The 25756-nt window shown below is 60.5% G+C and overlaps 1 protein-coding gene across 3 annotated transcripts in view; it reads left to right on the top strand.

Moving 5' to 3' along the window:
• The window catches only part of AGRN (agrin), an 87953-nt gene that overhangs the window by 42049 nt on the left and 20148 nt on the right, over window positions 1–25756 (top strand). For all 3 annotated transcript variants that reach the window (XM_069034766.1, XM_069034767.1, XM_069034768.1), the window contains 18 exons: window positions 1628–1843; window positions 2975–3199; window positions 5063–5287; window positions 6448–6654; window positions 11429–11650; window positions 13774–13968; window positions 14794–14994; window positions 16638–16783; window positions 16894–16999; window positions 17692–17805; window positions 19304–19468; window positions 19840–19983; window positions 20744–20868; window positions 21138–21243; window positions 21859–22242; window positions 22363–22497; window positions 23852–23979; window positions 25524–25638. In XM_069034766.1, coding sequence (XP_068890867.1) covers window positions 1628–1843; window positions 2975–3199; window positions 5063–5287; window positions 6448–6654; window positions 11429–11650; window positions 13774–13968; window positions 14794–14994; window positions 16638–16783; window positions 16894–16999; window positions 17692–17805; window positions 19304–19468; window positions 19840–19983; window positions 20744–20868; window positions 21138–21243; window positions 21859–22242; window positions 22363–22497; window positions 23852–23979; window positions 25524–25638 — 3159 coding nt within the window. The remainder of the gene's footprint in view (window positions 1–1627; window positions 1844–2974; window positions 3200–5062; window positions 5288–6447; window positions 6655–11428; window positions 11651–13773; window positions 13969–14793; window positions 14995–16637; window positions 16784–16893; window positions 17000–17691; window positions 17806–19303; window positions 19469–19839; window positions 19984–20743; window positions 20869–21137; window positions 21244–21858; window positions 22243–22362; window positions 22498–23851; window positions 23980–25523; window positions 25639–25756) is intronic.

Below are 25756 nucleotides of genomic sequence, written 5' to 3'. Positions count from 1 at the left end.
CCCCTTTTCCCTTCCCCTCCCCTCTAAGGCAGCTCCAAGCCCACCTGGTGATGCTCCCCAGCTCCATTCCCGCTCCCCAGCCCCATTCCTCGGGATAAATCCCGCAATTCCCATTCCCCCGGACGCCTCCCCTGCACCCTCTGATTTTCACAGCTCATCTTTATTTTAACAAAAAAAAGCCCACAGAGGGGGAAAGAGCAGCGCCGGGAAGTGCGGGAGAGACTCCGACTCCACCCGGAGCTCTTCATAAAAACGATAAATCCCTTCAGATACCGGGAGAGGAGGAGAGTCCTTTTCCCTTTGATTTCCCGGGATTTATCTCGTGCTGGGTTCGCTGTCGCCGCTCCGGAATCTCCAGGCAAACGCCTGGGAATTGAAGTGTAAATGAGGCGCCGCCGAGCGCTGGATTTCGCCTTTTAGGATTCCTCTTTTCCCTCGTTATGTGGGTCAGGCTCTGTTTGTGGCGTGTGGGGTGTCCTGGGAGCGGGTACTGGCGATGCTGGTGCAGGGAACACCTCAAGGAACGGCCGGAGCTGTCCCAGGGAAGGGGGAAATTGGATTTTAGGGAAAGGTTTTCCTCCCCAGAGGCTCCCCGGGAATGTCCCAGAGCTCCAGGAGCGTTCGGACAACGCTCCCAGGGATGCAGGGTGGGATTTCGGGGTGTCTGGGCGGAGTCCCCTTGGACTCTGATCCCTGTGGGTCCCCTCCAGCTCAGGATATTCCATAATTCCACCACTCCCTGATATTCCCCTGCCCCCAGCGCCTGCTGTGGGTGCCAGGCTGTGCCCTGGGAGCACAAACCTCTCACTGTCACCCGTGGGGAGTCACCCGTGCCCGCTCCACCGGCAATTCAGCTGCGCTGATAAAGAGATTCCCGCATCCCTGATTTCCTCGGGAGGCTCCGGGCACGGGGTGCGGCTGCTCTGCGTAAGCAGCGAGCAATAAATGTCTGAACTGAGCGCTGGGGGAAGGTCTGGCCCGCTCAGGTGAGGACGTTTCTCCTTCCCGTGACTCCCCTCTCGCTCGCCGGGGAGCAGAAAACGCCGCTGGGGTGTGAAGAATGCCAAAAAAAGCTTTGGGTGGAGCGTTCTGGAGTGCTGGGGATGCTGCTCTCCGGTCGTCTGGGGCAGCGTGGTCACCCGTGTGGTCACCTGGGCCACTGTGTCTCATCTGTGTGGGCAGTGTGCTCCCCTGGGGCTCTGTGCCCACCTGTGTGGGCCCTGTGGTCACCTGGCCTAGTGTGCCCATCCGTGTGTCCTTGTGGTCACTCGTCTGAGCCCTGTGCCCCACTGTCTGTCCCCGTGCCCCCTGAGTGTCCCCCATGTGTCCCCATGTCCCTGTGCCCCCTGAGTGTCCCCTGAGTGTCCCCCATGTGTCCCCATGTCCCCGTGCCCCCTGCATGTCCCCTGTGTGTCCCCATGTGTCCCCATGCCCCCTGCGTGTCCCTTGTGTGTCCCCACGTGTCCTCACGTGTCCCTGTGCCCCCTGCATATCCCCCGTGTGTCCCCACGTGTCCCCGTGCCCCCCTGCGTGTCCCCGTGCCCGCCGCTGTGCCCATGCATCCCCGTGCCCCCTGCACGTCCCCCGTGTGTCCCCGTGCCCACCATGTCCCCGCGTGTGCCCGCAGGGTGCCGGGGGATGCTGTGCGGCTTCGGGGCCGTGTGCGAGCGCAGCCCCTCGGAGCCGGGCCAGGCCTCGTGCGTGTGCAGGAAGGGTCCCTGTGCCCCGGTGGTGGCCCCGGTGTGCGGCTCCGACCACTCCACCTACAGCAACGAGTGCGAGCTGGACAGGGCCCAGTGCAACCAGCAGAGGAGGATCAAGGTGGTCAGCAAGGGAGCCTGCGGTGAGTGGCGGTGCCGGGTCCCCAGGGTGGGCAGGGACACCCGGGATGAGCTCAGGGGGTGGGGACAGCGCTGGGGACACTGAGGGGATGGTCAGCGCTCTGTTGGGGGACAGCAGAGTGGGGCAAGGAGGGAAAATGATGGAAAAGGGATGGCCAAAGGCTGAGCCAGGGGTGTGTGACAGCCCCGTGAGGAACAGCCCGTGCTGGGACACCTCTGATGTCCTGGGGATGGGGACAGGATGGGAGGGGACACTGAGGGAATCACCAGCTCTTCCTTGGGGGTCAGCAGAGTGTGATAAGAAAGGAAAATGCTGGAAAAATGCTGGCCAAGGGCTGGTCCAGGGGTGTGTGGCAAACCCCGTGGGGACCAACCCCCTCTGGGACATCCCCGCTGCCCCCCAGCACCTCTGCAGGGCAGGAAACATCTGCCACAGCTGGAAGTGGGGCTGATCAAAGCCCTTCCCCAGGCTGGCATTCCAGCTGCGAGCCCGGAGCTGTGGGAACGAGCCCTCTCCAGTCTCCTCAGCTCCCAGGAAATGAGCCTGACCTTTCTGTGTGGCTGTGCAGTGAATCCACACCCAGCTCCTGCTGGGGCTCCTGTGCAGGGGAGGGAGCACGGAGAGACGGATTCCAAGTAATAATTAACAATCATCAGAAAGCCACAAATAAAGGGGGGGGAAATAAAAAGGTGGCAAACAAATTTGTCTGCAAGGGAATTGCTCCTTGAGCTCTTCCTCTGACTGGGGATTGCAGGAAGGGCCTTGAGGACCCTGGAGCTCTCAGGGAGCATTTGTAGGGAAAAGAGGCTGCAGGAGAGGTGGAGAGGGTGGGAAAGGAGAGGAGAGAGGGGCCAGGAGGGGAGAGAGCTCCTTCCTCATGTGCCGAGGGTTCACAATGATCCTACAGCCCCCATGGTGGGTGGGCACTGGGGGGGATGGACTCGCTGCTCAGGAGCAGGGAACGGCTCTGCCTCTGGCATCTGCTGGAGCTGGTGGAAAATGATCCATTGCTGCTCTTTTTGGGGTGCTCAGAGGGATGGATCTGGGGGGGGATATCGGGGTTATTCCGTGAGAGGAATGAGACCGCGACCTTTGCCGTGCCCTCACCCGCGTCCCCTCCCGTGTCCCTCAGGCTCCAAGGACCCCTGTGCAGAGGTGACCTGCAGCTTTGGCAGCACGTGTGTCCCCTCCCCCGATGGCCAGGCGGCCAAGTGCGTGTGTCCCTCGTCGTGCAGCGGCGTCCCCGAGAGCCCCGTGTGCGGCAGCGACGGCCGCGACTACCGCAGCCAGTGCCACCTCAACAAGCACGCCTGCGACAAGCAGGAGAACGTCTTCAAGAAGTTCGATGGCCCCTGTGGTGAGTCCCCTGGCACCCCCGGGGGCTTGAAATATCCCGGGGATGAGGGGGTTAAAAATGCGTCCAGCTGAGGTGGGAGTGTTGGAGGGAAGAGCGGTGGGAAAGGGCTGAGGAGAAATTGGGCTGCGTGCTTGCTGTGAGCTCAGAAAGGGCGGTGTGGGCAGGAAGAGGTCAGTTTAGACAGCAGAAAGGTCAGGTTGGGCACAAAGAGGTCACTCTGGGCAGCAGAAAGGTCAGGTTGGGCACAAACAGGTCACTCTGGGCAGCAGAAGATCTGGTTGGGCACAGAGGTCACTCTGGGCAGCAGAAGGGTCTGGTTGGGCACAAACAGGTCACTCTGGGCAGCAGAAGGGTCTGGTTGGGCACAGAGGTCACTCTGGGCAGCAGAAGGGTCTGGTTGGGCACAAACAGGTCACTCTGGGCAGCAGAAGGTCACTGGGTGACAGCTGCTGACACTGAGACCAAGGCACCGCTTCCCTCGGGGTGTTTGTGCTCGAGCCCCACTGACCCAGAGAGCAACTCCAGCATCTGTGCCACCTTCTGTCCCTCCTGCTGCTCCCTGGAGGCCCCTGGCTGTGCTTTTGGCACAGAGCCTGCTGCTCCCCAGAATCCCAAACAGCTCCTGGGATTAAAGCATCCCGCCAGGCACTGATCCCGGGGAAGCAGCGTGGCAGCGTTTTGGGGCCGGGCTGGGAAGCTGGGAGAGCTTGGGTGGTGCTCCCACTGCTCTGGGAGGGAGGGGATGTCGTGCTGGGAGCTCCGGGGTTTTTAGGGTGCAGAATAAGATTGGAGCTTCCAGGAGCTCCTGGTTTTAGCTGGGAAGCAGCAGGAGCTCAGGGAGGGCTGTAGGACCTGGAAGTGCTTGAAGGAATTTGGGCTCCTGGGTGAGCTGAAAGGTTTGGGATGTGCTTTGGGACAGTGGGGGTCACTTCATTTCCGTGCTAAAAGGGACAAGTCCAGCTGGGACCCTGTCCTAGACCAGCCTTAAGGGACAAGTCCAGCTGGAACCCTGTCCTACACCATTCCCATGGGGTGTGGGGATGGCAGACAGGGAGATCCCGATTATTGTTGTTGTTTCCTGCCCTTCTCAGTGCAGGGATTCCAGGGATTAAAGGGTGGGAATATCCCATGGTGCTTCTGGAATTGCAGACAAGGAATCAGCGCTCCCCAGGTGCTTGGCAAGGGAGGGAAAATCCTTCGGGATTAGGAGCAGTCAGCACCTGTTTTCCCCGTGTTTTTGGTGTGCTGAAGTGAGCTCAGCTCATCAGAGATGGGCATCCAGATAAACCTAGATTAGAGCCTAAACCTGGATTAGAGATGTGGGGCATGGCAGCATGGGGCCCTGGCTGCTTCCAGGGCTCTCCCAGCACTTTGGGAAGCCAGGGAGGGATAAAGAGCAGGGTGGGAGTCCCAAGCACCCTGCAAACATTCCTTGGACTCAGAAGGTTTGTGTGGGTCAGGAGAGAGGCAGAGGGGTGCAAGGGCAGCTCAGGATGGGGGAAAGGCAGAGTTTATCCCAGGAAAGGGGCAGAGGGGTGTGAGGGCAGCTCGGGATGGGGGAAAGGCAGAGTTTATCCCAGGAAAGAGGCAGAGGGGTGCGAGGGCAGCTCGGGATGGGGGAAAGGCAGAGTTTATCCCAGGAAAGGGGCAGAGGGGTGCGAGGGCAGCTTGGGATGGAGGAGAGGCAGAGTTTATCCCAGCACTGTTCCCTTTGGAAAGGTCAGGTACCCTCAGTAAGGAACGAGTCCTTAGGGGCACAAGGGGATCTTTGGGGGCCTTTTGGGGCCATGCAGGGAAGGAGCAGAGCCTGGGAAGCACCGATTTGGGCAGGGAATGACTCCCTGCTCCCACCTCCCTTCCCAGACCCCTGCAAGAGCGTCCTCTCCGACCCGAACCGCGTGTGCCGGGTGAACCCCCGGACGCGGCAGGCGGAGCTGCTGCCCCGGCCCGAGAGCTGCCCCCCGAGGAGGGACCCCGTGTGCGGCGACGACGGCGTCACCTACGACAACGAGTGCGTGATGGGGCGCTCGGGGGCCGTGCGGGGGCTGGACATCCAGAAGGTGCGCTCGGGGCAGTGCCAGCAGCAGGGTGAGTGCCTTGCCATCCTCCTCCTCCTCCTCCTCCTCCTCCTCCTCCTCCCTCGCAGCGCTCGGGGCAGCGGGAGCATCCCCTGACCCCCATCCCGCTGTGCCCAGGGCGGGTGTGAGCGCTGCTGGCCTGTCCCTGTTGCCTTTTTCCCAACCTGGAAATGAAACTGGAGCTAATTGTGGTGAGGAGGTAAATTAAAAGTGGATCTTTGTTTGGAGGCCTCCAGGGGCGCTTACGGAGAGGGCTCACGAAAGCCCAGCCCCCAGCGGGGGTGCACACAGTTTGATAAGTTTGGTGAATTAGCATAATTGACAAAAAAGCACCAATTAGGAGCAGAAGTGGTGATGCAATTCCCCTGCCCCGGGTCAAGGCCCTTCTAAGTCTTCCCCCCCTCGGATGGGACTTTACTTTTGATGCCTTAGGTTTTAACTTTTCTATTTTTCAAACCCCGCGCTGCCTGCTGGGTCACTCTGACGTTTCCTGTGGCCTCTCAGCTGCTGTTCTCTCGTGCTGGTCAGACATAACAAACTCTCTTTAGGTTTGCTCTCCAAGGACACCCGGATTGTCCCAGGCCCCAAAATGTGTAAACCAAAAGCCTCTGAAGAGCAAGGGCAAACTTGGGGTAATGACATCATTAACTGAGGTTATAATTGGAAAATTAACCCTGATATGCAAATGGACCAAACTTATAAAAGTGTGAAGGACCCGTGACCCAGGGTCTGTCTCGGGTGGAGCCTTTGGCCCGCCCAGGGTGCACCTTTGAAAGCCCTTCCAATAAACACCTACCTTTATTCCCTTGTCCTTGCCTGGCCTCTGTTTTTAGGTGGCCACCTCAGGCACCAGTTTTTTGGCACCCCAGATGGGACAATGAGGCTTCCAGAAATCCTCTGGGACCAAGAAAGATCCAGCTCAGCTGGATCAGCGTTTTGTTGCTGGAAACGTGTCCGAAGAGCTATTTTTGAGCCTTGGTAGCCAGGGAGAACCGAGATAGGATAGGGGCTTTGGAATATGCTTTGTCTTTCTGCCTAGGGAAAGGGCATGGAAAAGTGCTGGGAAAACCAGCCCCCAGCACAACAGGCTACAAGTAAAGAATACAGACGATATACATAAAAGAAAAAAGGGTACAAAAACCCCCAAAACGGCTTCATCCTCCCCCGCAGACAAGTGCAAGGACGAGTGCAAGTTCAACGCCGTGTGCCTGAACCGGCGCGGGGCCGCGCGCTGCTCCTGCGACCGCCTCACCTGCGACGGCGCCTTCCGGCCCCTGTGCGGCCGCGACAGCCGCACCTACGGCAGCGACTGCGAGCGCCGCCGGGCCGAGTGCCAGCAGCAGGCTGCCATCCCCGTCAAGCACAGCGGGCCCTGCGGTAAGGACAGACCGCCGGCAGGGAGCCCATGGGGGTGCCGGGCCCTCCTTCCCACGGGGGTGCTGGTCCCGAAATTGTCCCGTGGGGATCTTGGTCCCCAGATCGATCTTGGTCCCCAAATCATCCCTCAGGGATGTTGTTCCATGGGGATGCTGGTCCTGCTCACCCTGGGATGAGGGAGGGATGCTGATTCCCAGATCATCCCACAGGAGTGCTGGTCCGCCCCTGTCCTGTGGGAAATGCTGGTCCCTTGATCCCATGGGGATGCTGGTCCCTCACCCACCCCATGGCGCTTCCCATCCCTCTCCAGGCAGGGTGGGATGCTGGGAAGCTGCAAATGGGTGCCCACTGAGCAAGCCACGGGCTCAGCCTTGTGTCCAGGCAGCCTGGAATGTCCCTCGTTCCGTGTTTCTGTCCTTCCAGCAGCCCCGGTGTGTGCCCGTCTCGCTGTCCGTGGTCTGTCTCTGTCTGGTGTGTGACACGGGGGACACTCCGTGTTTGAACCACGTGTCTGTCATGTCCAGCTGGTCTCTCTCACTCCCCACCACATTCCCTGCTGTCCATGCCACCCATTCCCACTCCTCCCAGGGTAGTGCCAGTCTCCAAACCCCTTCCATGCCCTCCCTTCCATGCCTGCCTGCTTCTCTCAGCTCCAGGTGCTCTCCGCCGGGAACTCCTCCCACTGTGCTCTCTCTGGAGCTCTCACTGTGTCTTTGTCTCGTCTCTAGGAGAAGCTTCCCCATGGACCTTTCTGAGGAGGATGGGATAGGATGGGGCTTTGGATCCTTAGGATGCTGGGAATGTCCAGCGTTAAGATTCTCCCCCAGGAAGTGAAGGAGGTTAAAGCAGCCACTGGATTGATTTGGATGAGTTACAGGTCGTTCATTTCAGCTCAGTTTGGTTTTTCCCACCTCTGGAATCGCGTCCTGTTCTTTTGAGCTGATGTTTTATCAGGTATCAGCTGGATTGAACCTCCTGAAGTACTTGGGAATTAGAACCCCATGGTGGGGATGGGTTTTGTTGGCTTTGTGCTCCTGCTGGAGACTTTCGAGGCTGCCAGACCCAGCTGCTGGAAAAGAGTTTGTCAGGCTCCCAAAATCCCACTCGGAATAACCACAGCTGTTATTTTTAAGCATCCATTTCCCCGTGTTTCTGGTGAGGGAATGGTTGGGAGTCAATTCCCTGAGTTTTCCCTGTGGGAAGGGCTGTGATCCCAGGAGGGGGATTTTTTGCAGCCCTGGCTCCCTGGGCTCTCTTCAAACCCTCCCCTGTGCCTCCTTTAGAGGCCAAAACTTCCCAAATTTCTGGGAAGAGCAGGGAATTCACGCTGCTCCTGAGCACCAGCCACTCATCGTTTCCGCCGTGTTCCGTGGCAGAAGGCCAGGAGCTGCAGGATGTGCTCCTGCTGCACCTGCCGTTCCTCTCTCCATCTCCCTCTCCTTTATTTCAGCTCCCTCCCAACTCCCCTCCCTCCAGGCCAGCGCACATCTGCTTCCAGGAGCTGCATCCTGGTGGGATAGGAGCAAAAAAAGGGGGGGAATGAATCAAAGCCAGGGCTCTGTCTGCCAAAACCTGGGATTGCAGAGTGCCCGTGACAGATCCGGGCAGTCCTTTGCCCGTCCCTGGGAGGTGTGAGTGGATTTTTGATCCCCATCAGCTCAGAAAAGGAGAAGCTCTGAGCTCAGTGCTGGGGTGCTCATCCGTGCCTCGATGCTGTGGGAATGCAGAGCATGCAGGGAGCTGGGAAAGGCAGGGAATGGGAGGGGCTGGCAGCACTTGAACCTCTCACAAGCAGCCGTCTGACAAACCCTGAGCTCTGCTGCCTTTCCCAGCAGCCAGGCCAGGGAGGCAAAGCCAAACAAAGCCATCCAAGCCAAACAAAACCATCCAAGCCTTGGTTTTACCTCTCTCAGCGCTGTGATGGTGCAGCTGGGAAAGAAGGGATGGGATGAGGCTGATGTGCACAGCAGGGAAGGAAGGAAGGTTTCTGTAGTTGCATCTGTCTTTTCCTCCCTGCCTCTCTCTTCTCTTCTCTTCTCCCTCTTTCTCTCTCTCTCTCTCTCTTTCCTGTTTCGTCTGTGTCTTGTGTTTTACAGTGTTGCCTGTGTGGAGGAAGGAATTCTGTCCTGGCACCACCCTCCTGCTCCCTGCCCGGACATCTCTGCTGGGAGCTCGCCTCTGCCCCTCCTCCGTGGCCAGGGCCACTCCTGGCCTCCTCTCACTGCTCCCACCTCTCTCTAGTTTGGCCTGAGAGCCCCCCAGGACGGAGAGGTTGCCCTGGGGTTTGTCCCATCCCTCGCCCCAAACTCTTCCTGCTGGAATGGAAATTGCTGGGCTCTTGTCCGATGCTTCCTTCGAGGCAAAGGAGAGTGGGAGCAGAGGTGGGTGCTGGGAGCCCTCCACTCCTGGGCCGGCCCCCCCCGGGCTGCTGCATCACTCCGGACTGCTCCTGGTTGATCTTCCCTCTCCTCCTGCTCCTGACTAACCCCCCTGGCTTCCCCACCTCCTCCTTCCCGGAGTTCCTGCCTGCCCGGGGCTGTGGCGCTTCTCCCCGTGCTGTCCCAGCTGTGTGTCCTGCCTGTCCCTGCCGATCCCAGCTCCACAGAGATCCCGGCTCCCTCTCCCAGGCTCTGAGGAGCTGGCTGTGCTCGGAAGTGGCTCCATTCCGGGAATATTTCCCCGTGGAGCGGTGCCGGAGCTCACTGCGTGTCCCAGGCGTGGATGGGTGGGTTCCAAGGTGACTTCAGTGCCTCTTCTCCATGGGCACCCCCAGCTGAGCTGGCAGGAGAGCTCAGTATTCCCTGGATATTCCCAGAATCTGGGATTCCCAGATCCCTGGGCTTCGTTAGGTGTCTGCTGGGTTGGAAGGGATCTTAAATCATCTAGGTCCAGCCCCCTGCCACAGGCAGGGACACCTCCTGCTATGCCAGGTTGCTCCAAGCCTGGTGTGGAGCACTTCCAGGCTCAGCAGCAGGTAAAGGATCACGCACTGGAATCACCCAGGGTGCACAAAGAGCGCTTTGCTTTCCCCGTGCCTCAGTTTCCCTCCCTCCAGGATGGGGCAGGGCCAGGAACCAAAGCAGGTCTTGATTAAAGCCCAGCCCAGCAGGTCCTCGTTGCTCCCACCCACAGCAAAGTTGGTGCCAACCCCCCCAGAGATGCCTGGGGGTGGCTCATGGCTGTGTGCGAGATATTCCAGGCTGGGATTTGGGACTTCATGTGCTGCCTCTCTGCAGGTTTCCTGCTGGAGAAGGACAGGGAGTGTCAGGGCTGGGTTCCCCATCAGGGCTGGCCTCTCCCTGTGCTCCCACTCCCATTCCCGTGCTTCCCGAGGCAGGAATGTGAGCCTGGATCTCAAACCAGGGATTATCTTTGCTTCATGCCCAGGAAAATCGTGTCCATCGGAGGGAATTTCTCCGTGGAAGCTGTGTCTGCGTGTTGGGGGGACGTGGAAAAAAGGGAGGCAAAGAGATGGGAGCAGCACCCCAGGGAGCAATTCCTGGTCCTTGGGAAGTGCTCAGAGCTGCTGGGAAGTTGGGGAGAGAGCTGGAGAGGGGCTGGAGCCGTGTCCCTGTGCCTGAACTGTCCCCCTTTCCCTGTTCTTTGCAGACCCTCGGCTCTAGGCTGTGACTTGGTAGGTGCTTCCCAGAGAGGCAGATCCCGATCCGGGCCCTTCCCGGCGTCTGGCACAGGGCTTCTGCCCGGCTCCTGCCCTGCAGAGGTGCCACTGCCGTGGTGCCAGCCGGGGAGGTGCCCAGGGCCGCTCCAGAGGGACCTTTCCCAGCTCACGGCTCCGTGCCTGCCTCGCTGCCGGGGCTGCGCTGTGTCTGCTGCTGCTCCATCTCCTCTGGGCTGCATTGTGTGTCCCCACCCGTGTCCTTGTCCTGTGTCCTTGTCACTGTCCAGCACAGGTGGAATCCCTGGTGTCCTTTCCCTGCCCCAGCCCCTCGGGGCCGTTGTCCGGAGGGTCACTGGGCAGTGCTGGCTCTGTCCCCACTCCTCCCTTGGCTCCTGGGTGGTGGTGGGGGGGGATTCCTGGAGGGAATTCCTGGTTGGGAATGGGGAGGAATCCCTGGGATTTCCCTGCCAGCAGGGAGTGGGACATGGCCTGTGCTCTCTGCTGGCACTTTGTCACTGCTGAGCATCCCCAGGGGAGGTGCCACTGCTCGGCTGGGGTGGTGGATCCAGAGGGAATGCTGCTTCTGTGGGATTACCAATCCCTGGGAGCCTCAGGGCTCTGCTGGAGTCATTTCCCAAGGGCTGGGATGAAGGAAGGGCACGGGATGTCCCCATGCTGCCCCACAGCAGCTCCCTGGGAGATGAGCAGTGTGCTGGAGCTGTGTGTGTCCTCTCCAGCCAGGTCCTGCTGGGGAATCCCACGGGGGGTGCCAGCATGAGTTTTCCAGTGTGATCCCGAGGGTGCGGATCCCAGGGAAGGGAGCTCTCCCTGTGGGAGCTTTGTGGAAGGTTCTGCCCAGGATGGAGGGGACGGGGTGGGAATCCTGTTCCTGGCATGCAGGGAGACGATCCCGTGCCTGCTGCCCATCCCTAACCTCTGCCACGCATGGGGACCGTGCTGAGCCGGGCATGGTGGGGCAGCATGGAGGGGACGGGGCCCGGGGGTGAGCCCAGCAGCTCTGTGCGTGTGCCACGGCTCGGGGCAGGCAGGTGGCCCCGTGGCTGGGGACGCTGGCACGTCCTGCTCCGCTCAGCGCCCGCCACCCGCGCCGGCACCCGCCCGAGCCACCCGCGCCTGTCCCTGTCCCCTCTGCAGACCTGGGCACGCCCAGCCCCTGCCTGAGCGTGGAGTGCTCCTTCGGGGCCACCTGCGTGGTGAAGAACCAGGAGGCCGTGTGCGAGTGCCAGCAGCAGTGCCAGGGCCGCTACGACCCCGTGTGCGGCACCGACCAGCGCACCTACGGCAACCCCTGCGAGCTGGACGCCATGGCCTGCGTGCTCCAGAGGGACATCAGGGTCAAACACAAGGGGCCCTGCGGTAAGATTGGGGGTTTCTTGTTGTTTTGTTGTGGTTTAGGGCCTGTGCTCTCCCAAGAGGGACTTTGGGGTCAAGCACAAGGGGCCTTGTGATAAGATGTGGGCTGGGGGATTGTTTTCTTGTTGCTGTGCTGTTGTTGTTGGCTTGTGACCTCAAAAGGGACGGGAGGGTGAAGGTCAAGGGGTCCTGTGGTGAGATTTCGGGTGGGGGTTGTTGCTTTGTTGTTGTTGTTGGCCTGTGTCCTCCAGAGGGACACCAGGGTGAAGGACAAGGAGTCCTGTGGTGGGATTTGGGCTGGGTCTTGTTTTGTTATTGTTTGGTTGTTGTTGTTGTTTGGTTGTTGTTCATGGCCTGCAACCTCAAGAGGGACACCAGGGTCAAGCATGAGGGGCCTTGTGGTGAGATTTGGGCTGGGATTGGTGTTGTTTTGTCGTTGTTGTTTTGCCATTGTTGTTCCTCCTCCCTTCGCCCCAGCCCGGGCTGGCACACAGGGACAGACAGTGACCCAAGCACAGAGGTGGCACTGCCCGTGGGGACAGACAGGTTTGGGTTGTGTTTCAGCTCCTAGGAGGGCACTGGGAGAGGATCCAGGCTCCACCCTGGGTGCTCCTTCCTCACTGAGGGATGCGGGGCAGTGGGAAAGCTCGGGATGAGTTGGGAGTTGTCCTTCTGTGAACACCAGGCCTGGCGCTGTCCCCTGACCCAGCAAACCCTCCCCGAGCTGCCCTGCAGAGAAGGCTCTGCCTCAGGGGTGAGCTCAGCGGGATCCATCCCGATCCCTAAGGAGATCCCACCACGGAGACGCAGCTCAGCCCTTCCCACAGCACAGAGCCACGGAATGTCTGAGCTGAGCGAGACCCGCAGGGATCCCTGAATCCACCCCCAAAATCCCACCCTGGGAGCGTTGTCCAAACACTCCTGGAGCTCTCAGGGCCGTGCCCATTCCCTGCTCCAGGCACTTCCATCTGCTCCCTGTGCCAGCACAGCTTTGCCAGTCAGGGTTTGCAGCCGGGCACAGCCTGGGCTAAGCTTGGTTCTCCCAGAACCAAATCTTTGGGACGTTCAGGCAGAGCTGGGCTAATTGCAGATTGATCAAATACAGATTTTCTGCCCCAAACCCTCCGGCTGGGAATGAGGAGCTGGCTGCCCTCAGCATCCCCTGTCCTGAGCTGCAGATCCCGTGTGTGGCTCAGGATTTGTGCCACGGATAAAAACCTCCAGGCCACCAGCACGAACCGAGCAGGGGGCTGGTGCCTCCTCCTCCCCCATGCCAAGGCAGCAGCTGCTGTGTGGAGGAGAAAAAGCAGGAAAAGCACCTTGGAGCCAAATTCCTGGCAAAATGGAGGAGGCATGGGGCTGGCAGGGAGGGAAGGGAGGTGCTGGAAGGAGAGGATGAATCAGTGAACACCCAGGAGTCGGGGGCTGTGCTGCCTGGTGTCTCCTGCAGGAGGGAGAGCTGCTTGGAGAGGGAATTTTTACCAAATAAAGGGGTTTTTGTGCCCCCAGCCTGGCTGTCAGCGTGTCAGGTGCGATGTTCCACCTGCAGCCAGCAGAAGAATCGAGCTGGAGGTGGAATCCCCCTTCCCACCGCCTCTTCCTGTGGGAATCTGCTGCCTCTCTCCCCCCACCCCGGCGCCCGTGGCTGATTTATTGCTCCCCGTAATTGTGCTCTCTCCCACCTCTTTAGCTCTGAGAACCACGGCGACAGTGACATTTTAGCCCCTTTCTCCTGGCCCTGATGGTTTTTAGGAGGAGTTCCTGCTTTTTTTCCAGCCTCTCCCTGCTCCTGCATCCCTGCCTCGCCCCGGGGACGTGCAGCGGGAGGAGGGTGCAGCGAGCTTTTATTTCTGCCTTACTGGGGTTTAGAGCTGCGTGAGGAGGCTTGGATGGGATTTTGGGACTCATTTCTTCTCTGGGAGGGTGGGGAGGTTACCCAGAGAAGCTGCGGCTCCCCCATCCCTGGAAACGTCCGGGCTGGCCGGGGCTTGGAGCCAGCTGGGACAGCGCAAGGTGTCCCTTAAAAAAAGATGAGCTTTGCTTCCAGACAGTTCCACGAGCTCTACCGCGAGCCAGCAACGCCTTCCCCGCTGTTTTAACGCCGCTTTTGTCCTTGCTGTGCCCAGAGCGCTGCGGCAAATGCCAGTTCGGGGCCATCTGCGAGGCGGAGACGGGGCGCTGCGTGTGCCCCACCGAGTGCGTCCCCTCGTCGCAGCCCGTGTGCGGCACCGACGGCAACACCTACGGCAGCGAGTGCGAGCTGCACGTCCGAGCCTGCACCCAGCAGAAAAACATCCTGGTGGCCGCCCAGGGGGACTGCAGTGAGTGTGCCAGCGTCCCCTTTGTCCCCCGCGCCACATCCCGCAGGCAGAGGATGCTCGGCCCCGCTCTGGTCATCCCGCAGCCTGGTTATCCCGTGGGTTTGGTCACTCGCGAGGTTTTTCGCCTCCCCCCTTGCCCGGGTGATTTTACCTTAGGAATGGTTGGATATTTTGAGGCTCTCCAGCAGGTTTTTAGCCCCAGCTGGTTGGTGATGCACGGAGGGGAGTGCACCCCGTGTTATTTGTCTGAGCCGAGCAAAGAAATTGGATTAATGTCCGTGGGGCCGAGTCGGGAATTAGGCTGAAAACGCGTTAACAGCCAGCGGCAGAACGGAGAGCACCAGGCTCCGTTTGATCCTTCCCTGCCTTTCCCTCCCCTCCATCCCCTGGGGTTAATTCCTCTTTGTTCCTGGTTTCCTCCCCACTCCCCAGCCCGGGGAGCCGTCTGGGCTCATTTCTTAATGAATTAAAAGCCCCGCTCGGCTTCTTCATTAGGCCAAAAGCTGCGGTGATGATTGGAGCCTCATAAATACCTGTCCAGCTGGGGCTGGATGTTCCAGGGGTGAGAGATTCTCCGGGGGTTTGGGGAAGGAAGGATGGGTGAGGATGGCAGCTGACTCCCAGAGTAAATGCTTCAATGGGATTTATTTCACCAGAAAGAGCTGCTGGGAATCCGAAATGCTCGGGGTGGGCACCCGACCCTCGTAGAGCTCGCGTGGATTAAATAAGGAATAACATGGCATTGGTGTCCCCAGCTCTGTGACACAGCACTGGTGGCCACGGGGGCCGCTCGGGTGGCTGAGCCTGTCCCTCCCTGTGCCCCAGAGTCGTGTGGCAGCTCCGTGTGCTCCTTCGGCAGCCGCTGTGTGGGCGGGCAGTGCCTGTGCCCACGCTGCGAGCGCCAGCCCCCGGCCCCGGTGTGCGGCACCGACGGCGTCACCTACGACAGCCCCTGCCAGCTGCAGGTGGCCTCGTGCCAGCTGCAGAAGAGCATCGAGGTGGCCAGGATGGGACCCTGTGAGGACGGTGGGTTGGTCCTGCTTCTTCGTGGGTCGGGGGAAAGGGAGGGGGGGGCCGAGGGTTCGTGCGCTGCGCTTCCCTCGCTGCCCCGCTGTGCCCGGTGAGACCCCAAAAGCCCCAAAAGAGCAGGTCCTGTGCCAGCCACGCTTCCCTGCTGCCCCTCTGTGAGCACCATGGAACCCCACTGCGCCCGGTGAGACCCCAAAAGCCCCAAAAGAGCAGGTCCTGTGCCAGCCACGCTTCCCTGCTGCCCCTCTGTGCTCACCATGGAACCCCACTGCGCCCTGTGAGACCCCAAAAGCCCCAAAAGAGCAGGTCCTGTGCCAGCCACGCTTCCCTGCTGCCCCTCTGTGCTCACCATGGAACCCCGCTGCGCCCTGTGAGACCCCAAAAACCCCCTGCACAGCAGCTCCTGTGCCAGCCCCCTTCAAATTCCAACCCCCGTTCCACCATCCCAGTTTTTTCCAATCCTATCCAGCCTGTCCTTGGACACTTGCAGGGATCCAGGGGCAGCCACAGCTTCTCTGGGCACCCTGTGCCAGGGCCTCCCCGCCCTCACAGGGAGGAATCAGTTCCCTATATCCCACCTAAATTTCCCCTTTCTCAGTGTGAAGCTATTCCCCCTTGTCCTGTCTCTGCATCCCTTGTAAATATTCCCTCTCCAATGCCATCCCTGGCATCCTGGCCGCTGGCAGGGCTTGGAACTGGATCTTTAAGGCCCCTTCCAACCCATCCCGTGGCTCTGTTGACTCAGCAGAGCCCCAGGGAAGGTTTTGGGGTCGGCTGCACCTTGCTTGGTGAGCCTAAAAATAGAGAAGCCGCTGAGTTTTCCCACTCTGGGAAATCTCTGGGAATCTGCGGATTCCTGCTGGCACAGGGAGGGAGCTGAGGTTCCCTGGCCCATGGCACACATGGTAAAGGAGCTGGGAAGGACATCAGAGAGGGGGAGAGCAGACAGAACAGGGTGTTTGATCCAGCCCTCCCCGGGGGATTCCAGGTTGCTGTCCCTCCGGAAGCAGAGCCTGAATAATTCTCTGTGTAATGCCAAGGCGCAGCCTTTGATCACTCCAGAAAAAGGGCCAGGTTCCCCTTCCCCCCTCTGCTTTTCCCCTTCCAGCAGCCTTTGAAATCAGCCACGTCTCTGCCGCTGCTGCAGCTCGGAGCATCCTGCAGAGCTTCAGGGATTTCAAACCTCTCCCTACCCCAACCTCCAAACCCAAATCCCAGCTCCCCACCATCCACAATCTCCCTGTGCGTGGAGGGTTTGGGATGGGGGCAAGAGGCTGGGTCAGAGCATGGAGTGCAATTGTCACCAAAGCAAGTGGCAGCTGCCCCTCCTGGCAGCTGGGCAACCACAGGGCCCTGGTTTGGCTCCTGCTGCAGGAGGAGGAGCTCAGGCCACCTGCCGAAGCCCCTTTGCAGTGTGATTGGCACAACACCGTGCCAGCAGTGGGACATCTGGGATCCTCCCTGTAGCCCCGGCATCAGATCCCACTCCGCGTGGGGCCAGGATTTTGGGGCTGAAAAGAGAAACCTGCTGAGATTTGGATGTGCTGGGCACGTCCTCGAGCCAGGAGTGGGCTTTGTCCCCGGTGCCCTGCTTGTCCCCCCGGCTCTGCCCCGTGTCACCGTGGTGTCCTTGTCCCCAGAGTGTGGCTCGGGGGGCTCTGGCTCGGGGGATGGCAGCGAGTGCGAGCAGGAGCGGTGCCGGCAGTTCGGGGGCTGGTGGGACGAGGACGCCGAGGACGAGCCCTGCGTGTGCGACTTCACGTGCCTGGCCGTGCCCCGCAGCCCGGTGAGCGCTGCCCTCCTCCTGTCCCCTCCCCAGGCAGCACAGGCCATCCCCGGCGCGGGCACCCCGTGCCAGGGGCTGCGCTGAGCCGTCCCCTCGCTGTGCTGGCACAGGTGTGTGGCTCTGACGGTGCCACCTACGCCAACGAGTGCGAGCTGAAGAAGACGCGATGCGAGAAACGCCAGGAGCTCTTTGTCACCAGCCAGGGAGCCTGTCGGGGTGAGTCCCCCCGGGGAGCCACCTGTGTGTGTCCCCTGAGGGCAGCCACTCCTCCCTGGTGGCTGTGTGCCCGGCTGTGTGCCTGGCTGTGTGCCCGGCTGTGCCCTCTCCCTGGGGACAGCAGGAACTGCTCACTGGGGACACCCCCCTGTCCCCGTCCCTGTCCCTGTCCCTGTCCCTGTCCCCGTCCCCGTCCCCGTCCCTGTCCCCATCCCTATCCCTATCCCTGTCCCCATCCCCGTCCCCGTCCCCGTCCCCGTCCCCGTCCCCATCCCCATCCCCATCCCTATCCCTGTCCCCGTCCCCGTCCCCGTCCCTATCCCTATCCCTGTCCCCGTCCCTGTCCCTATCCCTATCCCTGTCCCTGTCCCTATCCCTATCCCTGTCCCCGTCCCCGTCCCCGTCCCCGTCCCTGTCCCTGTCCCTGTCCCCATCCCTGTCCCTGTCCCTATCCCTGTCCCCGTCCCCGTCCCCGTCCCCGTCCCCATCCCCATCCCTGTCCCTGTCCCTGTCCCTGTCCCTGTCCCTGTCCCTGTCCCTTTGCTGTTCCCACTCCCGTGTTCCCCTGGCCGAGGGTCGGACCTCACCTCCTGTTCCCAGCACCTCCACGAGGATTTGCGGGAATGCCGCTGGATCCACGCGCACGTGGCGGGTGCCAAAGTGACCCGTGTGTCCCTGTCCTCCCCCTGCAGCCCTGGCCACCACCCCGCCGCCCCTGCTGGTGCCACACTGCAGCCAGACCGTCTACGGCTGCTGCCCGGACAACGTCACCCTGGCGCTGGGTGTGGGAGCTGCCGGATGCCCCAGTGAGTGCCACCTCGGGGGGCACCGGGGGACCTTCGGGGCGGGCTGGAGGAGCAGCTGGAGGGAGGGTTTGGGGTCCTGTCCCAGGGGAGGTGAGGCTGGACGCTCCCCAGCTGCAGAATCGTGGGATATGAAAGTCGGAAAAGCTCTCCCAAGTGGCGGCACCGCTGTGGTTGCCACAAAACCGTGTCCCCAAGTGCCACATCCACAGGTTTCTTGGCCCTTTCCGGGGATGGTGACTCCACCACTTTCCTGGACAGCCCGTTCCAATGCCTGGCCACTCTTTCAGTGAGCAAATCTTCCCAGATATCCAACCTAAACCTCTCCTGGTGCAACTTTTCCTCCGCTTCTGTCCCTTGTCCCCTGGGAGAAGGGACTGACCCCACCCGGCCACAACCTCCCACTGCAGGTGATGCTCCCGTCCTTCCAAAAGCCCTGAGCCAACTTCCAGGCCTAAATCCCTTTGGAATGCAGGAGGGCAGGGTGGTGGAGTCCCCTTGGGATGTCCCCAAAGGTCCCTCCAGGGCCACGCTGTGCCCTCGGTGCTTTCAACCCGTGGCTGGGCTCAGGGATTTCCACCTGCCTGAGTGACAGGAATATTCCATGGTGGGAAATGCCTCACCTGGGGACCTCCCAGAGGCCACCCCAGGCCCGGTGACAGGTGGGTGACCTCCTGTGCAGGAAGCTGAGCTGGCCAGTGGCTCATCAATATTTATTCCATAATTATCCGAGCATTTTAAAAGGCTCTGGACAGCTGAGGCTGTGGCTGCCTGGTGGGGGAAATACATCAGCCCATGGAGACACAATTCCTGGTGTTCCTGGGCTGGGATAATGGGGAAAGCAGCTGGATAATGGGAAAAGCAGCAGCTTGGGATGGCCTGCGTGTGTGACTTCAGCTTTGGGGGCTGTGTGGGGTGGGCTGTGGGATGAGCTGGGAGCTGCAGGGGTGTTGCCTAGGGGGATCCTCCAGGTGACAGGAGCATTTCCAGTGACGATCCTCAGGGTTTCCAGTGGAAATCCTGCCCCCAATCCATGGACTCAGCTTCCCAGCTGCCTGGAGCCCAGATCCCACCCGTCTGTGTCCCACCTGTGTCCCTGGGTTGGCAGCAAACATCCCTCAGGGGATGATCACCACTTAAGGAGCAGCTGGAATCCCCTGGGATAGGTTTATCCATGGACATTCCCTTTCCCTGGCCCGGCAGCGCTGGGATGTGCTCAGCCCCCCCCTCCCTGTGCTCCCCAGGTGTCCCTCGCTGTCCCTTTCCCGCTGGGACCAGGACAGCGTCTCCCTGTCTGTCTTTGGCTGCCTCCCCTCCATCAAGCTGCTCGTTAATGAATTAATAATCAGCCTCTAATGGCTTCCTTGCCTTTGATGTAAATGAGAGAGGAGCTCTCCATGACAGCGGGTTCAGCCCTAGGAGCTGGCACGGAGGAGAAGCGCTGGCAGCAGCTGGTGGCACCCGGTGACCACAGGGGTGTCCCTGCTCTCGCTGCCCCCAGGCACGTGCCAGTGCAACCCCTACGGCTCCTACGGCGGCTCCTGTGACCCGGGCACGGGCCAGTGCTCCTGCAAACCCGGCGTGGGCGGCCTCAAGTGCGACCGCTGCGAGCCCGGCTTCTGGAACTTCCGCGGCATCGTCACCGACGGCCGGAGCGGCTGCACCCGTGAGTGACCCGGGGGGCACGGGGACAGGGCTGGAACACCCCCTGTGAGTGTGGGCAAGGACAGGGCCACCACTTGTGAGTGGGACAGGGGTGGGACATCACCACCCCCTGAGCGGGGCAGGGGTGGCAGCAGCTCGGAACATCCTGGGCTTCTCTGGCCCCTTCTCCTCGCTCTTCCCTTGGATTCCTGAGGGAATCCCTGGCTCCACACATTCACCGGCAGAACAGCGGGGATGTTCCCTATTTCCCACTCTGTAACTGTGGGGTTTTCCCCCTTTTCAATCCTACAGCTCCATTTTCTCCCTTTCCCACCCTGTAACAGTGGTTTTTCCCCTATTTCCCACCCTATAACTGCATTTCCCCTCTGCCAGCCTGTAACTGTGACCCCGTGGGCTCGGTGCGGGATGACTGCGAGCAGATGACGGGGCTGTGCTCCTGCAGGACGGGCATCATGGGCATGAAGTGCAACCAGTGCCCCAACGGCAGCAAACTGGGCACTGCCGGCTGTGAGAAAGGTCAGGGGTTCCTGCATAACTGGGATTTTGGTGTCTGCATAACTGGGATTTTGGTGTCTGAATAACTGGGATTTTGGTTCCTGTGTAATTGGGATTTTTGTTCCTCTCTTTGGGATTTTGATTGTATAACTGGGATTTTGGTTCCTGTGTAATTGGGATTTTTGTTCCTTTCTTTGGGATTTTGATTGTATAACTGGGATTTTGGTTCCTGTGTAATTGGGATTTTTGTTCCTCTCTTTGGGATTTTGATTGTATAACTGGGATTTTGGTTCCTATGTAATTGGGAATTTGGTTCCTGCATAACTGGGATTTTGGTTCTGTATAACTGGGATTTTTGTTCCTCTCTTTGGGATTTTTTTTCCTCTCTATGGGATTTTGATTGTATAACTGGGATTTTGGTTCCTGTGTAATTGGGAATTTGGTTCCTGCATAACTGGGATTTTGGTTCTGTATAACTGGGATTTTTGTTCCTCTCTTTGGGATTTTTCTTCCTCTATAACTGGGATTTTGGTTCCTGTATAATTGGGATTTTGGTTCCTGCATAACTGGGACTTTGGTTCCTAGAATTGGGATTTTGGTTCCTAGAACTGGGATTTTGCTTCCTGTACTTGGGATTTTGCTTCCTGTATAACCGGGACTTGGTTTCTGTGTGTTTGGGATTTTGCTTCCTGTATAGTCTGGATTTTTGCTTCCTGCATTTGAGATTTTGGCTCCTGCACAACTGGGATTCTCACTGATCACCTCCTTTCCCTCCCCGCAGACCCCTCAGCCCCCACGTCCTGCGAGGAGATGCGCTGCGAGTTCGGGGCCTCGTGCGTGGAGGTGAACGGCTTCGCCCACTGCGAGTGCCCGTCCCCGCTGTGCTCCGAGGCCAACACGACCAAGGTTTGGGGACAGCACCCTTGGGGGGGCTCAGGGACATTTGGGGGTGTTCTGATGTCTCTCCCCCACAGAACCAGGCAGGAGATTGTTCCCTGCTGGTGACATGCAGGTCACACGTGTCCCCCGGCTGGGGATGCTGTGCCCCGCTGGCACCTCCGAGCTGCTCTGTGCCCCACAGGAGCCCCCCCAGAAACACTTCCAGCTTTTAGGGCCCTGTTCCCGCTGCTGGGAGGGGCCCAGAGGTGCAGCTGCGGTGTCCCCTGTGCCCCCAGGTGTGTGGCTCCGACGGTGTCACCTACGGGGACCAGTGCCAGCTGCTGACCATCGCCTGCAGGCAGGGCCAGCACATCACAGTCAAGCACGTGGGGCAGTGCCACGGTGAGTGTCCCCCGGGCAGTGCCATGCTGAGTGTCCCCTGGGCAGTGCCATTGAGTGTCCCCTGGAGAGTGTCCCTCGGGCAGTGCCACGCTGAGTGTGCCCTGGAGAGTGTCCCCTGGGCAGTGCCACACTGAGTGTCCCCTGGAGAGTGTCCCCTGGGCAGTGCCATGCTGAGTGTGCCCTGGAGAGTGTCCCCTGGGCAGTGCCATGCTGAGTATCCCCTGGAGAGTGTCCCCTGGGCAGTGCCATGCTGAGTATCCCCTGGAGAGTGTCCCCTGGGCAGTGCCATGCTGAGTATCCCCTGGGGCAGTGCCATGCTGAGTGTGCCCTGGAGAGTGTCCCCTGGGCAGTGCCACACTGAGTGTCCCCTGGAGAGTGTCCCCTGGGCAGTGCCACACTGAGTGTCCCCCAGGCAGTGCCATTGAGTGTCCCCAGGGCAGTGCCATTGAGTGTCCCCCAGGCAGTGCCACCCCCTTGTCCTGACACTGACCCTTGCCCCCTGTGCCTCTGGGACACCCCTGGCACAGCCGATGCCCTTCCCAGGGTTTGTCACCCCCTTCCTGGTGCTGTCCCTGCCTTTTCCCCCTCCTCACCTCCTGTGTCCGCTCCTTGCAGAGTCCATCCCCCACACGAGCCCCCCCGTGCCCCCCACGCCGCTGCCCACGCTGCCCCCGGACCGGCTCCTGCTGCCCGCGCCCCCTCAGGCCACCACGCGGGCCCCGGAGCCCACAGGGGTGGCCACCAGCTCCGTGCCGCTGGAAGCCAAGCCCACGGAGCGAAGCCACCCCACGACGAGGCGTGTGACAACAGCCAGGCCGGCCACCACGCCCTGGGTCACCCACGGGGTGCACAAGGCCACCATTCGCCCGCTGGCCACCGCGCCCGTGGTGGTGGCCACCAGCCAGCCGGGCTACGGCGAGTCCGGCAGCGCTGAGGGCAGCGGGGACCAGGACATGGGGACCAGCGGTGACCAGGAGTCCAGCGGGGCGGGCTCTGCCGGTGAGTGCCACCCCTGCGGCTCCGGGGGGCTCCAGCCACCGCCGGGTGTCACTGCGGGCGGAGCCGGGGCGTCACCGGTCTCAGAGGTATCACTGCTGGTGTCCCCTTGCTGTCCCCCAGGGGAGGAGGAGCTGGAGGAGGGCCAGGTGACAGCCACGCCTGCCATCGAGAGGGCCACGTGCTACAACACCGCCCTGGGCTGCTGCTCCGACGGCAAAACCGCGGCTGCCGACGCAGAGGGGAGCAACTGCCCCGGTGAGTTCGGGGCTGGGGAGGGGTCTGGGGTCGCTTTGGGGTCAGGAGTTGGGGATCTCTCAAGGGGGATGACACAAAGAGCTGCTCGGGTGAACTGGGGATGGAGGAAGGGTCTGGGGTCACTTTGGGGAGAGGAATCAGGAATCTCACAGGGGGGATGCCAGAGTTGCCCAGCACGGTGCTGTGCTTGCCCAGCTGGTCCTGTGCCCACTCTGGTGTCCCTGAGCATGTCCTGAACCCCAGGAACTGGCAGGCATTGTCCCCTCTGCCACAGCCAGCCCAGGTGCCCAGGTGGGCACTGCTGGTCACCCCGAGAGCCAGAGCTCTGCCCCTCTCTCCCCTCAGGTGCCCACCCTGTCCCTGGACTGCTCCAGCCCTAAAAACCTGACCACGGCTTTGCCCAGGCTTGTGCCCAATCACCATGGGCATCAGGGGGGATGAGGGAATTCCTTGGATTCCCTGTGTCTGTGAAGGAACTGGGATCGGGACCAGTTTGGTGCTGGTGCGGGCAGGGACAGCAGCTGGAGCCCCAATGTCCCCTCTGGGCTTCCTGGGGTTCCCAGCGGTGTTTCCTGCTCCCTGATCCAGCTGGGATCTCCCCTCCTTCCCACAATTTGAGGAAGCACAGCCACACCTCTGCTCCGTTAGAACACCCTTGTTATCCTGAAAATTGTTCCTCTGGGGCCGTGTCCCAGATTTTTCCTCACTGAGGTCTTTCCTTGTTCCTTGGGGTTTCCAGTGGGACATCCCCTTTTCCTCTGGGAAAACAGCACTTTCCCCTTTTAACCCACAAAGGACAGCGCCTGTGTGAAGGCAGAGGGAAAAGGAAAATGGGAAAGGAGAAGGGAAGGGGAAAAGAGAAAGGGAAAGGAACTTCCTGTGTGGTTCCCACAGCGGGATCTCTCCGTCCTCTGCGTCCCCAGGAAGGGATCCACCCCTGGCATTCCTGGTGCAGTTCCAGGCTGGTTTGGCAGGCCTGGCTTCCCCTGTGCCAGGTCTCCTCCTCGCCCCCAGCCCCGTTTGGCCCCGCTGTGCCCCGTGCATGCCCGTGGGTGCCCCGGGCCACGGCGTGTCCTCTAACGTGTCTCTCTTGTCACCCAGCGGTGCAGGGGGGCTGCTCTCGGGGCCGGAGCTCGCAGGATCCCGTCTGGTAAAAGCTGCCACGTCCAGCCTGGTCTTTGCCATCTGCTCCAGCACTAACCCTCCATGGCTGTCCCGTCCCATCCCGACTAACCTGGCACTGGCACTACCCCCACACCACCATCCCCCTTCCCAGGGACTCTGGCGCTCTCCCAGCCCCTCGCCTCCCCTGCCCAGCTAAAGGGCTTTGTCTTGTGTTCCCTCCCTCCTGCAGCCACCAAGGTGTTCCAAGGAGTGCTGATCCTGGAGGAGGTGGAGGGCCAGGAGCTGTTCTACACCCCGGAGATGGCCGACCCCAAGTCGGAGCTCTTTGGGGAGACGGCGCGGAGCATCGAGGGCGCGGTGAGTTCTGCGCCCCTCGCCGGGGGCACGGCCGGGATCTGGCAAAAAAGGGAATTCTGGAGTCAGGGAATCGCAGGATCGAGGTTGGGAAAGCCCTCCAAGATCACCAAACCCAGCCCAGCGCCGCCACTTCACCAAACCACGTTCCCAAGTGCCACATCCTCACAGTCCTGGAGCTCTTCCAGGGATGGTGATTCCACCACTGCCATGGAGAGCTTGTGCCAGTGCCTGAGACCCAACCTAAACCTCTTCTGGTGCAACTTGAGGCCCTTTCCTGTCATCCTGTCACTTGTTCCCTGGGAGAAGAGCCTGACCCCACCTGGCCACAGCTTCCCTTCATTCCATGCTGGGTCAGAAATCCTTTTCCAGCTTGGCCTCGATGTTGGGACCGTTCAGACACCCCTGGGATTCCCAAAGTGTTTTATCTCCAGGAATAAGCCCTGAGACAAATCCATCCAAACCCCCTTCTCCCTCCAGTTCAGCTGCACAACTCTGGGACACTCCTGGTGTAAATCCACTCTCCCACCTCTCAGGAGAACCCCCTGCACTTCCAGCTGTGGGAGCAGGTGGATTTTGGGCGGGAATTTGTCCGTTTGGGGATGCTGAGGCAGTGCTGGGTGGCAGAGCAACCACAAACCATCTTTGCAAGGGCAGGAACATCTTTGGAGCTGATTCCAAGCCCTTGGAGCAGCCCTGGGAACAGATGGACAGGGCCCAGATGGCTGCTGCAGTCCCCATGACTGCAGGTCCCCAGGTCACTGCCGTGTGCCTGAGGGTGGGAATGCTCCCAAAATCCTTGGCTCACTCATTCCGGGACTCTGCCGCTTTCTGGTTTTCCATGGAAACACAAAACCACGGCACAAAAGCCACCTGTGGCTGCAGACACCTGTCCCCGGTGCCACCTGCCTGATGCCACGGGTGTGACGTGCCCCTGGACCCCTCTGGTCACTATTCCCGCTTGAAAGGGGAAAACTAAACCGTGGGATCATGAAATAATGAATTCCAGCCTTAGCCAGGGGAAGGTTTGGTGGCCCTGGCTGTGCCAGAGCTGGCGGCGCTGGCACCGATCCTGCGCTGTCACCGTGTCCTCCAGACAAATCCTGCAGCGTCCCAGAGCCAGCTTTGGAAGGCAGGCGGGTATTTAAGGATGCAGAGCGGGGCTCTGCGGGATTTTCCCGAGTGCCTGAGCAGCTTTACGTGGATTTGGGAGAGATCAGGAGGACTCGGATGCCACACAAGGGAAAATCCCGGGATGAGCTGCGAGGTGGCTCCGCTCTGGCTCGGTTCTGCTCCTGCTCACCTCAGGGGTGGTTCCCTGTCCCACTTTATTTATGGATCCTGCTCTTCCCTTGGCCATAAGGAACAGGGACCAGCTGGAATTGTCACAGCACAGCCGCCCCTGTTCCCTCCCTGTCACCGGGATGCCTTGCAAGGGCTTGGAAGCAAATCCAAGGCTGGCTGAGAGTCAGGATCTTCCCCTGGCAGGATCCCCATCCCAGGTTTTCCCACTGACCAGGATGTTCCCTTTCCTCCTTCCCCCACAGCTGGATGAGCTTTTCCGTGGCTCTGAAGTGAGGAAGGACTTCAAGAGCATCCGAGTGCGGGACCTGGGGCAGAGCAGCGCCGTCAGGGTCATCGTGGAGGCCCACTTTGACCCAGGTAGGGCCATTCCCTGGGGCATTCCCAGCGGGAATTCCAGCTGGAGAACCCTGTCTGGGGAGGAGAAGGAAAGAACCATCCTAAAATTCCCTGGGGTTGTGCCTTCTGTCCTGAAAAA

Source organism: Aphelocoma coerulescens, chromosome 21 (genome assembly GCF_041296385.1).
Source record: "Aphelocoma coerulescens isolate FSJ_1873_10779 chromosome 21, UR_Acoe_1.0, whole genome shotgun sequence".
In the NCBI taxonomy this organism is placed as follows: domain Eukaryota; kingdom Metazoa; phylum Chordata; class Aves; order Passeriformes; family Corvidae; genus Aphelocoma; species Aphelocoma coerulescens.
Note: the sequence above shows the minus strand (reverse complement) of the source record. Positions and strands in the feature narration are given on the sequence as shown.